This window comes from Misgurnus anguillicaudatus, chromosome 10, assembly GCF_027580225.2.
Source record: "Misgurnus anguillicaudatus chromosome 10, ASM2758022v2, whole genome shotgun sequence".
In the NCBI taxonomy this organism is placed as follows: Eukaryota; Metazoa; Chordata; class Actinopteri; order Cypriniformes; family Cobitidae; genus Misgurnus; species Misgurnus anguillicaudatus.
This window is the reverse complement of record NC_073346.2, coordinates 12346749-12366788: the sequence shown is the minus strand read 5'-3', so window position 1 is coordinate 12366788 and position 20040 is coordinate 12346749. Positions and strand designations below refer to the sequence as shown.

The 20040-nt window shown below is 37.2% G+C and overlaps 2 protein-coding genes across 3 annotated transcripts; both read left to right on the top strand.

Annotated features, from left to right (window-relative positions):
• The first annotated feature begins 7839 nt into the window (after positions 1-7839).
• On the top strand, positions 7840-11661 carry LOC141348937 (C-C chemokine receptor type 5-like). Its single transcript, XM_055209472.2, has 2 exons — positions 7840-7989; positions 8765-11661. Exons 1-2 carry the CDS (start codon positions 7965-7967, stop codon positions 9796-9798), a joined length of 1059 nt encoding a protein of 352 aa, XP_055065447.2. The 5' UTR covers positions 7840-7964; the 3' UTR covers positions 9799-11661.
• Positions 11662-15819: 4158 nt separating this feature from the next.
• LOC129447721 (C-C chemokine receptor type 5) lies at positions 15820-18826 on the top strand. 2 transcript variants are annotated; one of them, XM_055209471.2, is made up of 3 exons: positions 15820-16423; positions 16838-16876; positions 17290-18823. In XM_055209471.2, exons 2-3 carry the CDS (start codon positions 16852-16854, stop codon positions 18324-18326), a joined length of 1062 nt encoding a protein of 353 aa, XP_055065446.2. In that variant the 5' UTR covers positions 15820-16423; positions 16838-16851; the 3' UTR covers positions 18327-18823. The 2 variants fall into 2 exon arrangements, with proteins under 2 accessions (XP_055065446.2, XP_055065445.2); XM_055209470.2 differs by lacking the exon at positions 15820-16423 and having other exon boundaries at positions 16653-16876; positions 17290-18826.
• Positions 18827-20040: the final 1214 nt, after the last annotated feature.

Here is a 20040-nt window from a genome sequence, read left to right as displayed (position 1 = left end):
ACCCGTTTTGAAAAGCTTCAATATACATATCCAACAAAGGGGAGATTAATTTATCTTTAAATTCCTTATAGATATCGACTGGAAGTCCGTCCGGACCCGCCGCCTTACCACCTCTTAGACCCAAAATAGCATTAGAAATCTCTTCCAATTCCAATTCCCTATCAAGCTCAGATTTGGTTTCTTCTGTGATAGAGGGAATATCCAATCCATCTAAAAAATGATTCTGTTCAACTGGGCTTGTAGGGTATTCAGATTCATACAGAGATTTATAAAATGAAACAAAAGTGTTATTAATTTCACCAGGGTCTGTCGTGATTTCCCCTTTTTCATTTCTAATTTCGTGAATGGATCTTTCTGAAATTAATTTCTTAAGCTGCCAGGCCAACAATTTGGAGGGTTTTTCGCCCTGATCGTAAAAAGTATGCCTTAATCTCAAGATACTATTTTCAGCTTTTGATGAGGAAAGCTCCTCATACTCTGCTTTTAGGGCTAATAATTTTTGTTTCAATTGATTGGAATTGTCTATGTTTATTAATTTCTCTAACTCTCTAATTTCAAAATCTAAATTAATCATCTTTTGTTTAAATTTATTTAATTTAGAGCTGGTATAACCAATCATTTGGCCCCTGATATATGCTTTAAAAGCTTCCCATCTAGTAGTGGCAGAGGTCTGGTCAGCATTTAAATTATAGTATAAATCTATTTGTTCGCCAATAAATCTAATGAAGTCAGCGTTCTGTAGCCACTTAGAGTGTAGGCGCCAGCTATGTGAGCCTTTTGTAAATTTTGAATCTATGTAAAATAATGAGATGGGGGAATGGTCTGACAATACAGCACTATCATATATACAATTATCTATATTAGGAATTAAAGAAGTTGAAATTAAAAAATAATCTATTCGTGAAGAAGTTTTCGATAATGATGAAAAACATGAGTATTCCCTTTTTGATGGATTTAGTGTTCTCCAGGGGTCATCACATTTAAATCCTTTATAAATTGTTTAATTTTTTTCTGCTTTGAGAGTGAGAGCTATCCTGTCCGGAAGAGCGGTCAAGCAGCGGGTCAAGAGTGCAGTTGAAATCACCTGCTAGTATCACTATACCTGGAAGAGAGGCTATTAGTATAAAAAGGTTTTCAAAAAAGGACGGGTTATCCTCATTTGGGCCATAAATATTAATGAGATTAAAAGTTTTACCCATATAAACTCCTTGAACTATTAAATATCTACCGGCTTTATCTATAATACTGTTATTTACTAAGAAGGGTACCGACTTATGGATCAACACCATCACCCCTCTAGAATGAGAAGAATAGCAAGAGGCCAAGACCTGACCTGGCCATCTTCTTTGCACCTTTAAGAGCTCCTCTTTAAGTAGGTGTGTCTCTTGTATAAAAACTATGGATGAGTCCAGCTGTTTAATCCTTGTAATAACTTGTTTAAGCTTAACCATTTTGATCATCCCTCTAACATTCCAAGAAGTGAACTTAAGTTTAGTTTGTGACATTTTCTTTAAATTAAGAAAGATTGTACATTTTTAAATACACATATATTAAACATGTGTCGTTTAGATGTGGAAGTTAACCTGAAGATCTGTCTATTCCAATTGTAGTTTTTAAAGAAATAGAACAAAAATGATAACTCAAATACCTGCCATGAACAAATTACATTAGCTGTCCACCTGAACAGGACAACCAAAAACCCCCCTCCCAAATAACACCTTGGGATATAGTTATGTCCCATCACTGATCCAATAATACAAAGGGAGCAGTTAAGGGCAACTACGCGAAATGTTAAGCAAAAAAAAACACCAAAATGAAATTATGTGAATCTCCTGACATCAAAATACAGATATTCACCCAAAGAAGGATTTGCAAATTCTTTAACTCTTTAGAGAGAGAAAAAAAAGAACAATCACTATGTAAGCAATGAAACGGGTATAAAGTCTAAGGTAGGGAACAAGGACTCTGCAAAACAAAATTGAAATGCACTAATTTCCGTCGGGAAAGTCTCAATACGGTAGATAATCTGTCATTTAAATTCTTATGCTTCACCTGCATTACGTATTTCTTGAATGAACTTTTCCACATCAGTCGGGTCTTCAAATTCACGTATCTTTCCATTTGCTGTCAGACGAAGTTTGGCTGGGTAAACAAGACCGTAGTTAATGTTCAGGGAACGCAATTGTTGTTTAACACCGTCAAAACGCCTCCTCAGACGAAGCAACTCTGCTGATAGATCAGGGAAAAACTTGATCTCTACATCACCATACATAATTTTGCCTTTAGCCCTGGCAGCCCGCATCACTCTGACTTGATCTTGAAAATTCAGAAACTTCATGATCAGCACTCTTGGAGATGATCGATTGGGATGTGGCCTACCCGGTAACCTGTGCGCTCTTTCTATAATAGGCGGAGCAGGAAAGGTTTCAGGACCCAGCGTTTCAGGCAGCCACTTTTCCAAGAAGGCAACAGCATCCGGATTTTCCACCTTTTCGGGAAGATTAACCATTCTGAGGTTCGATCTCCGCGAACGATTTTCAAGATCGTCAATCTTCCGTGTGAGAAAGGCAATGTGCTTAGTCGCTTCTTCCAACTTTCCCTTTTCTGAGTTAACCGCATCCTCCACGTTGCCTATGCGTTCTTCGGCCATATCCATGCGCCCAGAGAAGTCCCGTATATCTTTTTTAACATCCTGTATCGCGTTTAGAACTACGTCAAACTTTGTTGCAAAATCACTTCTCATGAGTTCCAGTTTTTGAATCAAATCAGACTTTTGGCAAGCGTTGGCACATGTTATTTCTTCATGAGGTACGCTGCATACTGTATCCGATGAGCTAATGCTACTAGCATCCCCCTCTTCCTCGTGTTCCACGACTGGGGTATAGTCTAATTTAAGCTTAGCTTTGCGGTTTTTTGACGGCATCTTGATTTTAAGATCACCACGATGAGTTAATAAAACAAATTAAATCCGTGTGGGTGAATAAAAAGGATGGAATTCAGGAATTTAAACAGAATAAAGTCAGGAGCTCACGAAAAAGCGTGCGCCTAGTTTGGAGTCATAACCACGCCCCCGGCAAAAAACTTTTAGTTTGGCAAAGCACTATTACTTAGTTCTTGTAGCATTGTAAAATAAAGCCATTAAATTTTTTTTAACTTTCGAAACCACGTTGTAAACTATCTAGCCTGCAAAAATATCTATATAGCCTACTGTTTACAACCAATTTTAACATCACTATACATTTAAAAGGTATAATTTACGGGGTTAGCATTAATGTATGATCTCTGTTTTGAGATACAGATGCTCTTGCATCATAAATGTAGTATTTTGTGACAGAAGATGACAACATGCAAAATATAACGTGACTTTTTGTGTTGATACAACGATCGCGAATCGAATCCAGTCTGTTTCAGATGTGTGAATGATCCATGAAAGTCCAATAAAATACATCCAATGACCATTTTTGTCCACAAATGCGTATAATCCGTGAAATATAGATACATAGCAGTGTTTCCGCTATATACATTCAACCGTGGCGGGCCGCCACGCCTAAAACATCCCCGCCACGCCTGCGGTTGTGGATAGAAGGGATACGGCAAATGAAATCTCGCCGGATGAGCACTGTTTTATCCTAATCCTTCACCCAAATCCACTCTAAACACAAAATTTCACAGGATTGTAGGATGTATTTGTATCTCATTTAGCCAGAGCCGCTGTTTTCATCCTAAAAATCCTACCTCCAATCCTACCTTGGGCGGGAAAATTCAAACTGAATGTGACGAAACGGCTAGTTACGTAACAACGGAGCTGAGTTTGAACTCGCGAAATCTGAGACTCAAGGCAGAGGACATTCAGAAACCTGTATCTCACTCAAAACAGCATGGATTGATTTTTTTCCAAGTTTGTATGCGTGTGGGAGCATCAGAGACACAAAATAACACCCCAAAACCCAGAAAAAGTGAGTTTTTCATAATATGGGCACTTTAATCTAAGCAATAAAAACGGCAATAGAAACTAACATTTTACACTCATTTAAGCATTTATGTAAACTAACCGGGTCATAGCAAAACCGTAAGTGAGCATGCGTTAGCCGTTTGCTAACGTGACTCTCTGACAGTAAATTAACAGTTTAAACAACGACATCATTCATCATTAATCCAAGCAATACAAACGACGATCGAAACTAACAATTTTAAACTCATTTAAGCATTTATGTAAAATAACCGGGTCATAGCAAAACCCTTAGTGAGCATGAGTTACGTTAACCGTTTGCTATCGTGACTCTGACAGTATATAGAGTTTAAACAACGATATCATTCATCATTAAATGAAAACAACACAAACTGAAAACACAGCGTGAGCTGATGTTTACACATACTAACTAGCTGTGGGCGGGTCATAGTTTTTGTTTCTCCTGCGGGCAAGGCTGTAGGCGGAGATTAGTATCTCATGTGACGTGGATGCGTTCGTGTGACGTGGCAAATATCAGGAAGAAGACTCACTCCCTATAATGACTCGTTTCAGCAATTCAGAGTCGACTCTGCTTTAGAAGCCAATAACTTTATTAATCGTGCACTTTTTGGTTCAACTACTTTACACGTTGTTTACATTGATGGACAGCTACATGACACACTGCAATAAAGGTTTCGATTTTGGATCTGTGTGGCTCTTTAAACTTACAGCAGTAGCAGTACAATACAAGTATTAAAGATAAGTCTGCTGGCTGCTGCTACTGCAGCTGGTTAGTGGTGTCAGGTTACAAATGAGTGTGTGTCAATCGAAGCACCGTGATGTGCTATTATCAGATTTGCAAACATGCAATTAAACATACATTTGAACAAATATGCCATATAGATGTATTTAAATAGATAGACATTCATATTAAATTGAAAATAAACATTTGAGTTATCGATTTTGTGTGGATTACAGCTGCTTTTCCAAGGTTATTATGGAAGCTTTAATGAGGTACATTTAACCAAATAAAACTCAAACATATTTACAACACTGACAGATGTCACTTACTTGAATTTATATATACGTACAGCAACACCACAAAAGAAAGTAAACTTTAAGTATGAAATGATAACAGGAGCAGACTCTGTGTATCTCCGTAAAGCTGCTGAACTGAAACCTTTGCGCATGCGCCAAACAAGATCAACAGGTTGAACTCGCACATGCATTTTGTACAATGTGCTTCAAATGTATGATTTTTTAAAATGCATATTTGTGTAGTCCTAATGTCATATAAAAATACTATTATCATGATTTACTGATTTTATTGATTTATTCCTAAATGTCAGTTTCCACTTTCTCTCTCGTACCCCCTGCAGTACCCCAAAGTACACCTAGGGGTACGCGTACCCCCATTTGAGAACCACTGTTTTAGATTATACAAATAAGTACAAACAGATGCATCATCAGGTGGAATGCCAAATACTTCTTGGAAATACAACCCCAAAACAGAAAAAGTTGGGACACAGTAGAAATTGTGAGTAAAAAAGGAATGGAATAATTTACAAATCTCATAAACTTATATTTTATTCACAGTAGAATATAGATAACATATCAAATGTTGAAAGTAAGATATTTTGAAATGTCATGCCAAATATTGGCTCGTTTTGGATTTCATGGGAGCTGCACATTCCAAAAAAGTTGGGACAGGTAGCAATAAGAGGCCAGAAAAGTTAAATGTACATATGAGGAACAGCTGGAGGAGGACCAATGTTTAGGAATAGGAATGTTGTCCCATTCTTGTCTAAAACAGGCTTCTAGTTGCTCAACTGTCTTAGGTCGTCTTTGTCGCATCTTCCTCTTTATGATGCACCAAATGTTTTCTATGGGTGAAAGATCTGGACTGCAGGCTGGCCATTTCAGTACTCGGATCCTTCTTCTACGCAGTCTTGATGTTGTAATTGATCCAGTATGTGGTCTGGCATTGTCATTTTGGAAAATGCAAGGTATTCCCTGAAAAAGACGACGTCTGAATGGGATCATATGTATCTAGAACTTGGATAAACCTTTCAGCATTGATGGTACCTTTCCAGATGTGTAAGCTGTCCATGCCACATGTACTCATGCAACCCCAAACCATCAGAGATGCAGGCTTCTGAAAAGAGCGCTAATAACAACTTGGGTTGTCAGTGTCCTCTTTAGTCCGGATGAAATGGCATGCCAGTTTTTCAAAAAGAACTTCAAATTTTGATTCGTTGGACCACAGAACAGTTTTCCACTTTGCCAAAGTCCATTTTAAATGAGCCTTGCCCAGAGAAAACGCCTGTGCTTCTGGATCATGTTTAGATATGGCTTCTTTTTTGACCTATAGAGTTTTAGCTGGCAACAGCGAATGACACGGTGGATTGTGTTCACTGACAATGTTTTCTGAAAGTATTCCAGAGCCCATGTTATGATTTCCATTACAGTAACATTCCTGTATGTGATGCAGTGTCGTCTAAGAGCCCGAAGATCACGGGCATCCGGTATGGTTTTCCGGTCTTGACCCTTATGCACAGAGATTGTTCCAGATTCTCTGAATCTTTGAATGATATTATGCACTGTAGATGATGATAACTTCAATCTCTTTGCAATTTTTCTCTGAGAAACTCAGAAAACTATTTCTCACTGCAGCATTGGATGAATTGGTGATTCTCTGCCCATCTTGATCTCTGAGAGACACTGCCACTCTGAGAGGCTCTTTTTATACCCAATCATGTTGCCAATTGACCTAATAAGTTGCAAATTGGTCTTTCAACTGTTCCTTATATGTACATTTAACTTTTCTGGCCTCTTATTGCTACCTGTCCCAACTTTTTTGGAATGTGTAGCTCTCATGAAATTCAAAATTAGCCAATATTTGGCATGACATTTCAAAATATCTTACTTTCAACATTTGATATGTTATCTATATTCTACTGTGAATAAAATATAAGTTTATGAGATTTGTAAGTTATTCCATTCCTTTTTACTCACAATTTCTACAGTGTCCCAACTTTTTCTGTTTTGGGGTTGTAGTCCATAAACGCTGAGATGGAATGTAGTGATGATCCGTTCTGCTGCCAGATGGAATTCAGCCCAACGCAGTGCCTTTCCTGTGCAGAGATTATCAACGCAATCTTTCCACCATCTGTGGAAAGATTTCTAATAAGGTAAATTTTAAATAGGTCTGGAATCAAAACCACCAACTTAACTTACCATTCTTCTCTTCTCTTGCTCTGTATGCAGGTAATCATTATTACATTTAAGAATTAATTCTCTTTATTTAGTTTTCTTTGTGTTGTTAATCAAATTTTTGACAAAACTATGATTAATAAACCCCTGAATTCATTGGGTTTTTTAACAAATCATTACATTCATATACTGAATTTTGTAATATGAATGGTGAATAACATTATTTCTTGTGTATAAGGAGTTGAAGGAGTGAGTATTAGAACCCCAAATGTACATACTGAGCTTTTTAAAGGGTACTGTCCCAGTCACTGTTAAGATTGAACATTCGGAGCACTTATGAAGTATTAAAAGCAGTTCATTATGTTTTTTGAATATGATGAAGTACTGCCTTTGTGATGTACAGTAAATAACATCTGTGTTCAGTGTTGCCAACTTGGCGACTTTGTCACTAGATTTAGCGACTTTTCAGATCACTTCAGGGACTTATTTTTAAAAAAGCAACTTGCGACAAATCTAGCGACTTTTTTTGGCGTTGTTGGAGACGTTGACCTGAAAGCACATATAGTTCACTCTTCTCAATCAGCAGCTTCCGCTGCTTCCGTGGGTTCCACCCCATCCCAAAGCACTCACAAACGGCCTAGTCTTGGCACAGCAGAGCAGATCTCTCCCAGCTGCAGTCTCTCCCAGGGCAGAGTACGATGAAGTCCCACCTCTCAGGAAATAACACCCCTTGTGTTCTGCTTAGCTTTTGAGAGAAAGACTCTTAGATATTTCACAGATTTAACTTTCATAACCAAGAGACATGACCGAGAACTTAACATTACCCGGTAAGTAACAAATACATCCTCTGTAGTTAGATAATTAAAAGTCTTTCTTATTTATTTCATAATATTAATATTTTAAAATGAGCACAACAGGAATACTTCTGTCATAACATTCATAATGATTCAAGTTATTAATTGGTCAAAGGTAAATAATATAAAAACAAGAAGTAAAAATAGTAGTGTAATAATGTAGTACGGACAAACCCAGCGGTTAGGTTTAAATGAACTTAGAAAATATCCATATATGTGACCCTGCCTGTAAAAACTCAGCTAAAGTTTTTTTGTGATGTACTGGTACTGTTATAAAATCATCATACATAAAGAAAATATCATACTGTAAAAAATATCTTGATATCTTTAATCAAACTGATCAAAATGATTCTCAAAATATCAGCGTTAAATTATGAAACTTTAACCTGAATTTTACAGACAAGGACACATCTGAACCAACCCAGCATTTTGGTTTAAAAACGAGCATAACTTAATTAAAACTCAAATGTTAGGTTTGTCCATATTTGACCTCACTATAGGTAGAAACAAACCACAAATTTAACCAATGAGCACAAACATTTAAACTATAAATTTCACATATATGATGCTGAAGAGCATTTGTGACAACCATGACCACTACATGACATTAAAACATCTTGAGTCAGCTGCATGTTACTCTTTGTGGCGTGACTTCATTTTGGCTACTTTTTAAATGGAAGAGCAATGAGACTGAATGCATAAAAACAGCTGTACAATAATCTAACATTGTGATTTTTGTTTATTTCAGACATTATGAATAATTCAGGCTACGATGATTACGAGAACTATCCAGGCAGCGATAATTTTGCTCCAAGCTACAACGGCAACACGAAGGCCTTCAGTGAAGTTTTTCTTCCGACTTTCTATAGCATAGTCTTCATCATTGGCTTCATCGGGAATGGCCTGGTAGTGTGGGTCCTCATCAGATACCGCCAGAACTTCAATATGACAGACGTGTGCCTCTTAAACCTCGCCATCGCTGACCTGCTCTTTCTTGTGTCACTTCCCTTCTGGGCTCATTCGGCAATTTCTGACTGGATCTTTGGTAAATTCATGTGTCATACCGTAACGGGCCTTTACACGCTGGGTCTCTACGGCAGTATCTTCTTCATGGTGCTTATGACAGTGGATCGCTATGTCTTCATCGTCCACCCCAACAGTATCTTTTCCAAGAACCACTCTGCCAAAATGGGTTTGGTTTTGGCTTCATTTGTGTGGATCCTCAGCATGTTTGCATCTCTCCCAAATATTATAATTGCCCATGAGTCCAAAGAGATGAATAATTCAACATATTGCGGATCACACTACTCAAGTGATGCCTTGAAGACTTTTATTTACTTTAAGATAAACGTCTTGAGTCTGTTTCTTCCTCTGATTATAATGGGGTATTGTTACGCACGGATCATCCCAACTCTGATAAACCTCAAATCACAAAATCAACACAAAATCATCAGACTCATTCTGGCTGTGGTGGCTGTTTATTTCCTCTTTTGGACACCATACAACATTACCATATTCCTTCTCTTCATGCAGACACAAGGCTACATGCAGTCACACGAGTGGCAAAACAGTTTGAGTCTGACCATGCAATGGGTGGAGACTATCGCCTACAGTCACTGTTGCCTCAATCCCATCATCTACGGCTTGGTTGGAGAGAAGTTCAGAAGAGAAGTCATAAAGGTGTTAAAGGAGCAGTTTCCCATGTGCTTCAGACAATGCTCATCTTTCTCACAACAGTTATCTGAGAACAGAACCTCTCCGTTCTCAAGATCAAATGAATAGTCTAGTTCACACATGTAGTGCACTGCTGATTCAGTATGAAATTATAGCGTTTATTTATAAAAGAGTATTTTCATTTTGAACAACTCTTGTTCTTCTCTTTAACTGAATGTATTATTACACTGTAAATGTAAATGTATCTATAAAATGTACATAAGGATTTCCACATAATGATTTGATATGTTTTCATTTTGTTTTTAAAAATATTTTTCTTATTTTGCTTGTAGCAATTTAGCTTATAGCTTTGTAAGGTTGAATTGTTGATTTAAATTTACTGAATGTGAAAAAAATGCAGGAATATGTGCAATCTAGTATTCCTGGAAGAATTAAATGGAATATAATGTAGACTGTGTCATGTGGTTGGTATGTTTGTTTGTGTGAGTGTGTGTGTTTTAGGGGCTGTCTGTACCTTAAAGCAGAATTGAACCCTAGACATGCTAGCCCGTTATCACAGGTAATTTATTTCCATTTTGCATTTTACCCGAGGAAAAAAATAAATTTGCACGATTTCGATAAATTAGATTGATAGTGTGTTGAATCGAAAATTTCGTAACAGTCTTTGATGGACTCAATTAACAAAGGATATCCAGGTCAAAAACACAGGTAGGCTATAACAACATGGAAACACTAGAATAAGGAAAAAAATCACCAACCCTTTTTCGCCCAGGATCCCAAACCTCAGCCTTGACGAAAGCAAAGATCTACCTATCAAAGGGCCCAGACCTCTAACTTGAGGCGTTTAAAGGTGCACTGTGTAATTTTTAGAAGGATCTCTTGACAGAAATGCAAAATAATATACAAAACTATATTATCAGGGGTGTATAAAGACCTTTTTATAATGAATCGTTATCCTTTTACTACTTTAGAATGAGACGTTTTTATCTACATACACCGAGGGTCCCCTTACATGGAAGTCTCCATTTTGTGATGCCATGTTTCTACAGAAGCCCTTAACGGACAAACTTTTTTACTAAGTTGTCTCCGACAATGACATGTTTTTCCAGTGGCGGCTACCGTAGCTTCTCTATGTGTTTCAAAAGCAAGGGGTGAGCAGTGGAATGAGCCATTGGTTGCAATTCGCAACCTCACCACTAGATGCTGCTGAAATTTACACACTGCACCTTTAATTTAGGCTATTTATATTTGAATTACATAAAATGCATGGATCCAATTTTCAAATCCCAAAAAAACCCTACTGAAAAATCCCACAAAGACCAGCATAAGCTGGTGAGCTGGTCTCCCAGCTTGGTTTTAGCTGGTATTGCTGGTGTAGCAAGCTGGTCAAGCTGTGTTTTGGTCACTTTTTAAGCTGGTCTAGCTGGACTTAGCTGGTCATGCTACAAGACCAGCTGACCCACCAGCTTGACCAACTTTGCCAGGCTGGGAGGACCAGCTACTGCCACCTTAAACCAGCTAAAACCAGCTACCAGCTTATGCTGGTCTTTGCTGGATTTTTCAGTAGGGAACTCATACTATTTAAAGGACAAGTTCAGTATTGTATAAATTATATATATATATAAAAATTATATAAATACTGTTTTGTTTTTCACACAAACCAATCGTTTCATGTCTTAGGACATCGATGTGTCATCCCGAGCCGCAGGATTTAATTTGGATTTGTCTGTGCATGTTTTTTTGTCTATCAGAGTTTGTTACCATTCACTTGTACGACTGACAGATTGAAACGGTTGGACTTAAAAATGTACATTTGTGTTATGTATTAGCACGAGTGCCAGATTAATACGGACAACTGTGAGGTATCTGAACGTGTTGTCTAATTTTGATCAGTCTTCTTTTTGTATTATTTCATTTTATATTATTTTTTTTGTTTTAATGTTGTGTTTAAATATAGTGTGTTGTGGAGATGTGTTTTTGGCGGTGTTTTTGGGAACAGTGTTTGATGGATAGCTTTTGTGAACTCTAGTGATGGTCATTGATTATTGATGGGTCATTAGCTAATGGTTTGCAAGTGTATCATTGTGCTGTGACTTTGCTTGTTGAGGCGCATCATTATTAACTCATTATTTAGTAATAGTATTAATTACAACACTACTAATGCTGTAATTAATAATGTATTCATTCATATTAGTTTACCTGTATTATCTGGAAGTCGAAATATAAGGCTTTGGCTCATTGTGGTAATTAACAAATTAATTAACACTATTAGTTCATAAATGAAGTGATGATGGAATTAATCCACAATTACATATTTAATTAATAACAATTCATATATGAATTAATATATGAATCAGACAGATTCTTCATTAGTTGCTAATGAGGCAATCATTAATGAATAGCTAATGAATAGCTTAGATAATCATTAGTAATACATTGATTCAGTATTATCTGTGCATTAGTTAAGCATGAATTCATGACTATTAGTGCACCCTTATTGTAAAGTGTTACCAGCTTTCTCAAACTTAAAACTTAACATGTGCAATATGTCCAGAATACTGCATGCTGGCGACATCCACTGGTAAAAGCGATGTAGTAAATACATTGAGAAACATGCCAAAAATTACTTTACATATCTATTTTTTAATTATATACAATAATATTAACATTTTTTTAATAAGGTCTATGTATAATTGGTAGTTGTTAAGTCTTTCACCGCCAGCGTTTTTTAAAAAAGTTGCCAGCCAGCGCCAGCGTTTTTCATGATTTTCACAAAAGTTTAATGCCTTCCAGAAAATGTTCTTCTTCAAATATATAAACATACAATATACCAAATGAAAGAACAGACCCTCTGCTTTCAAACAAAAAAAAAAAAACATTCCATCCTGCCTTCAGTAGTTCTTTTGTAATCAGCTTTTGAATATGGGTAGGTTTCTGCAAAAACACCACATTTTGAGCAAAAAACAGAGCTAATTCCATTTTTGTGACGGACTTTTCATAGAGATCCCATTCAGAGCGATCTTTAAAACAGACACGGACATGCAGCAGCTTGTCATAGGGCAATACTTCCGGTTTTAAAGTTTTTAAAAAGTTGCGGAAGGGCGCCAAGGGATAATAGCGGTATTGTGGAAAGACGGAAATACTCGTCATTGGCGGGGAAGCGTTTTCTCTTGATTGACAAGATATCTCGTCAATGGCTGGGAAAGAGTTAATAATCTGTCTTCTTTTCCATTTACATTAGATCAGATATGTAGTCTAATTGTTTTATCAGAACTGGTCCATTCCACTGTATTTCATTGTATCTGTTGAAATACAAGTTTTTTTAAGTCATTAGTCGTATCTTGTTTTAAGATACTAAGGAAGTTTCTCTTATTTAAAAAAAATCACTGACAGAACCGTGTTTTATTCGAGTACTATATATGAAGAACATGTTCCATTTCATGTTTTAATCCTAATGACGTTTACATTAGGCATTAAGCAGGCGCCTACAAATAGAGATTTAAGAAGTGAGGAAGAAAAGCGTGAAGATTTGTCATTACACGCATCTTCTTTATGTTTAGAAAAAATATGTAGGCTATAATAATATATAATATAATGTATATAATAATAATAATATAGATTATGTTTCATAATATATAATACAGAAAATAATATAATATAAAATATGTAAATTTTATATATCAACATTATTATAAGCATTATAATTATAGCCTAGTATTTGATTCAAGTGATTATTGCATACGATTATTGGTTTTTTGTTTTCTTGAATTTTTGCGTACACTTATAAGATATTTTGAATATTTTTGTTGAATCACAATTTGTTCGTGAAAACATCCGTACGCACATCTCGTGCACAAATTTGTGCGTACGCATGCTTAGTGAATGAGACCCAATGTATCCCAAGAACTGGATGCTGGTTCGATGGAACTCGCATATTTTTGCTTTCATGATTAGAGTATGATGATGTAGCCATTTCAGAACTTCCTTTACATGTGAGATGTGTTCACTAGGGCTTTCAGAATAAATCAAGATGTCATCAATGTAAATTAAGACATACCAATGAAAAAGGTCCCAGAAGATGGTGGAACTTAGAGGGGGCATTGACCAATCCATATGGCATGACCAAATATTCATAGTGGGGTCACAGAAGCTGTCTTCCATTCATCACCTCTGTAAATACAAAATAGATTATATGCACTTCTTAAATCGAGTTTACAGAAGATTTTGGCACCTCAGAGTTGTTCCAAGGCTGATGGAATGAGAGGAAGGGGATAGCAATTACTCATCTGTTAGGTTTGTCCATATTTGACCTAACCATGGGTAGAAACAAGCCAGCAATTTTAAATTATAGATTTAAATAACCACAAATTTAACCAATGAACACAAACATTTAAACTTTTTAAACACGTATATCATGCTGAATAGCATTTGTGCCTATTGTGACCACTAGATGTCATTAAAACATCTTAAGTCAGCTGCATGTTCCTCCAAGTTTTTTGGAGCAGTGAGATTGATTGCATAACAAACAGCTCTACAATGATCTAACATTGTTATTTTTATGTTTTCTCCCGAAATTTTATATACAGATGATAATGTTGCAAAGCCATACAACAACGGCAACACAGAGGCCTTCAGTGAAGTTTTTCTTCCGACTTTCTACAGCATAGTCGTCATCATTTGCTTCATTGGGAATGGATGCTGTCCTTTTGTTGTTTTCAAAGCATTTCTATGTGAAAGTGACGTGACTGTCAATTACTGAATGGAAAGGCCACTATCAGAGCAACCTGGGCTGTCATAACACCTGAGCAGTGCCACAGACTGATCGACTCAATGCCACGCCGCATTGCTGCAGTAATTCAGGCCAAACTTTATTTAATTTTTACTCCAATGTCACCTTAGGGCCTCTGTAGTTACTCGAGAATCGTGGCGCAAGATAAAACGTGGAAATTTTTTAAGCGGATAAAAAATGAGAACTAAAACAATGAGCACCTAGTTTGCACCACTTCGACCTGGGAGGGCGGAGTAACATCATCACTCCTGACTACTACCCCTCTCGCTCAAACATCTGTAAATATTACTTACTAATTTTACAAGTGTGAAATTTACTTGAACGAGCTGAGTGCAAAAACTTATATATTTTAAATTTTACTTATTTTTTTTAGTGTAGGTGTTATGGCATACAGAGGAGAATGACACAGAGATAAAATAAAAAGGGAGTTTATTAAAATATGCAAAACAAATCAAACAGGTAATATGGGCAATGGCAAATATGACAGGCAGTAGGGGTGGGCAGTATGACCAAAAATCCATTTCACGGAATGAGTGAATTTATTTCACGGTAGCGGTATATTTCAAGGTATACGTGATTTTCAGTTCATATTGTTTTTGGAATATAAACATTTGCAGACATTTGCCAATCACTATAGCTTGTAATGCTCACCACATTTTTAAAATATGGAGAGTTACAGCTAGTGTAAAAGTGAAAATCTCAAAAAGATAACAACAGATTAAGGCTTGATAGACAGAATCTTGTTTTTAAATTGGCGACCCAGCTGACGAAACATGCAACTTCAAACACAAACACTTCTTGACAGTCACAGAATAATAATGAAGGATGAAGACAATCCAATGAAGATGATGATAGTAATCCATTAGGGGAGAGTCAGGTAGTTGATGATCACTCGAGATAACAAGTGTGTTAACAAGATCAGATGGGAAATTAATAAATGAGGCAGTCCTTTTATGACGCAAATCATTGAGGGAGACCCTGCTGAAATGTTGTGTTTTGGTGCTGGTTTGCTGATAACCACCAACATAGACCAGCATCATTCCCATCATGCTGTATTTTCAGCAGGTGAGTGAGTGAGGAGCCTGGTAAATTTGTAACAGTATGTTTATTAATTAACCCAACATGTGTTCTGTCCAATCTTTACCCAGCATTGGGTTAAAAATAACCCTCAGAATTTAAAGTGTGAATGTAGCTTAATTAAGGCCAGGTCCACACGGACACGGGTATATTTATAACCGGAGTTTTCCCTAAAAAAAAAATCCCATCCACACGTGCTCGGTTTAAATACCGGTTTAAACATATATAGTGCGATAACTGAGCATCTATCTGTATACATGTTAAAAGCCCTGTTAGCACAGTTATTATTAGCAAGAAACGTCCGCCATTGCACAGAATCATCAACAAAGCAGTCAGCGGTGCACAATCTTGACGTCAAACACATTGGATAACGGCGCACACTCTGACGTCGCAAGGCAAAACCCCCGGTTTTACTCTCTACACGATACCACTGTAACCGGGGTTTCTTAAAAAGCTCACCCTGGCCGGGGTTTTCAAATATGCTCGGTTTCAGTGCCCTGGTACTGCGGTTTCGTGTGGACGAACGGCTGAACCGCGTGAAAAAACTCACGGTTATAAAAATACCCGTGTCCGTGTGGACTAGGCCTTAGCCTGCCTTCATTCAACTGAGTCAGAGCTCAATTCAGCCAGGAATCAGGATAACTGTAAAATACCAGCTAAATCCCTTATCTTGCTTTGTGCAGGAGAAGTTTTGTACTCTGATCACTTTGCTTAGTTTTCTGGTCTGTAAGTAATTGTGATCATTTTATTTCCATGTTAATGCAATCTGATGTCATGTGCTTTCTAATGAGATGCATTTTAATATAGGTCTGGAATCAAAACCACCAACTTAACTTACCATTCTTCTCTTAACTGCTCTCTGTGCAGGTAATCATTATTACATTTAAGAATTAATTTTCTTTATTTGATTGTATTTTCTTTGTGTTGGTAATTGAATGTTTGATTCAAACTATGATTAGTAAACCCCTGAATTTATTGAGTCTTTAAACATATGTCATTACATTCATATATTGAGTTTTATAATATGAATGGTGCATAACATCATTTATTGTGTATAAGGAGTTGAAGGAGTGCATATTAGTACCCCAAATGTACATACTGAGCTTTTTAAAGGGTACTGTCCCAGTGACTGCTAAGAGTGAACATTCAGAGAACTTATGAAGTATTAATAGCAGTTCATTATGTTTTTGAATATGATAAAGTACCGCCTTTATGAGGTACAGGAAATAACACCTCCTTTGTTCTGCATGTCCTCTGACTTCAAGACTCTTGATTTCACAGATTCAACAGGAGACATGACAGAGAAGCCACTCCAATCCGGTAAGTGAAAAATGCATCTTCTGTAGTTTATGATACTTGAAGTCTTATTTATTTCATAACACTAATATTTTAAAATGAGCATACAGGTATATTTTTGTCACAACATAACTATTTGTCCATATTTTACCTAACAATGGCTAGCAACAAGCCAGCCTTTTTTCAAGTGTAGATTTAAATAACCACAAACGTAACCAATAAACACAAACATTTAATCTATAAGTTTCTAACATGTAAATGAGGCTCAAGATGTCCTTACAATATCTTAAGTCAGCTGCATGTTCCTCTTTGTGGCGTTACTTCTTTTGGGCTACTATTGAAACGGAAGAGCAATGAGATTGAGATTGAATGCATAACAAACAGTTGTACAATGATCTAACATTGTGATTGTTATGTTTTCTTTTCCCATTATTCAGGCTATGATGATTACTATGAAAATGACAAATATGATAATGTTTCACAGCCATGCAACAAAGGCAACACAGAGGCCTTCAGTGAAGTATTTCTTACCACCCTGTACAGCATAGTCTTCATCATTGGCTTCATCGGGAACGGCCTGGTAGTGTGGGTCCTCATCAGATATCGTCACAAATCCAATATGACAGACGTGTGCCTCTTACACCTTGCCATCTCTGACCTGCTCTTTCTTGTGTCACTTCCCTTCTGGGCTCATTCGGCAATGGCTGACTGGATCTTTGGTAAATTCATGTGTCATACCGTAACGGGCCTTTACATGATGGGTCTCTACGGCAGTATCTTCTTCATGGTGCTTATGACAATGGATCGCTATGTCATCATCGTCTATCCCCACAGTATCTTTTCCAAGAAACGCTCTGCCAAAATGGGTTCTGTTCTGCCTTTGTTTGTGTGGATCCTCAGCCTGTTTGCATCTCTCCCAGATATTATAATTGCCCATGAGTCCAAGGAGATGAATAATTCAACATATTGCAGAGCACATTATTCAAGTGATGCCATGAAGTCTTTAATTTACTTTAAGATAAACTTCTTGAGTCTGTTTCTCCCTCTGATTATAATGGTTTATTGTTACTCACGGATCATCCCAACTCTGATAAGCATCAAATCACAGAAACGACACAAAATCATCAGACTCATTCTGGCTGTGGTGGCTGTTTATTTCCTCTTTTGGACACCATACAACATTACCCTATTACTTCTCTTCATGCAGACACAAAGCTACCTGCTGTCTTGTGAATGGGATAACAGTTTGAGTCTGACAATGCAATGGGTGGAGACTATCGCCTACAGTCACTGTTGCCTCAATCCCATCATCTACGGCTTGGTTGGAGAGAAATTCAGAAGACAAGTCATAAAGGTGGTAAAGGAGCAGTTTCCCATGTGCTTCAGACAATGCTCATCTTTCTCACAACAGTTATCTGAACGCAAAGCCTCGACCTTCTCAAGATCAAATGAATATTCTAGTAAACACATGTAGTGCATTACTTATTCAGTATGAAATTATAGCGTTTATTTTTCCTGTGTTAATACCAAAAGAGTATCATTTTGAGCAACTCTTGTTTTTTCAATCTCAAGTTCCTCTTTTTTACTGAATGTATTACTCTACATAATGGTTTAAAATGTTTCACATTTGTTAAAAATGTGTTAAGAATGTAAATGTTGGAATATACGTATTAAGTATTAAAGAAAAATAATTAAAGAAAATAATCACGTATGTATTTTGTGTGTGCGGAAACATCTGAAATGTGTATAAAAACCCGCTTAGCTGCAGGCACGTGCAAGGATCTTGATGGATTCAAAAAATGTAATAGTGACAATGTACCGTAAATATTCTGTGGTCAGCTGATATTGAGCGGTGCAATCCTTTCTTCCATCACATGATTTAGTGCTCTTGTAACACTGCTATACTTGTAACCGCTCTCTTAACATTGTGGTTGAGTGATGCTGTTGTTTTCAAAACATTGCTCTGTAACCCATACTCATGTAACAGTGCTACACCTGTAACCGCTCTCTTAACATTGTGGTTGAGTGATGCTGTTGTTTTCAAAACATTGCTCTGTAACCCATACTCAAAATGTCACCTCTGCATTTAACCCATCCCAGCGATGTAGTGCTTTGCTCAAGGGCACCTCAGTCACTCTCTGACAGGCATGAGAATCAATCCAACAACCTTTAGATTACAAGCCTGTCTAACCATTAGGCCTGATATTTGATAAGATGCTAATATGGACAAACCCATATATACAGTGGGGAAAATAAGTATTTGAGCATTTTATCAGTAAGGGGATATCTAAGTGGGCTATTGACACAAAATGTCCACCAGATGTAGCCATCAAGCCAAATATTGAATTCATACAAAGAAATCAGAACATTAAAGTATACAAGTTGAGTCATAATAAATCAAGTAAAATGACACAGGGAATACGTATTGAACATATGAAGAGAACAAGGTGCAAAATGGCATAGAAAGCCAGATTATTACCTGAAATCTGTCAGTATTGAGAGAGAAACCCTGCCCCTTATCACTACTTATTGATATCCGCTTCTTTAGTCCTAATTTATGGCCTATAACGGCCTCTCATTACCCAGAAGGCACACAGGAAAGACTTCATGATGGGTAAAAGCAAATAACTCTTTTAAGATCTTCATAATGTTAACATTGAAAAGCATTTTGATGGGAATGGTCATAGGCGCATTTCCAGGATGCTGAATGTTCCTGTGAGCACTGTGGGGGCCATTATCCAGAAATGGAAAGTGCATCACTTCACCATAAACCGGCCACGATCAGGTGCTCCACGTAAGATCCCTATCCGAGGAGTGCTAAGAAAAATCAGGAGAGTTCTCCAAGAGCCAAGACCCACTCGGCAGAACTTCAGGAAGACCTTGCATCAGCAGGTACTGTTGTTTCAAAGAAAACTATAAGCAATGCACTGGACCGCCATGGCATCCATGCACGCTCACCATGTAAGACTCCATTGCTAAACAAAAAGCATGTTGAGGCTCGAATAAAGTTTGGGAAAGAGCTTTTGGAGAAACCTGTAGATTGTTGGGAGACTATATGGTCAGATGAAAGCAAAATGTAACTTTTTGGCAGTCATTCTACACACCATGTTTGGAGAAGAAATGGCACTGCCCACCACCCCGAAAGCACCATCCCAACAGTTAAGTTTGGGTGGGGGGCATCATGGTTT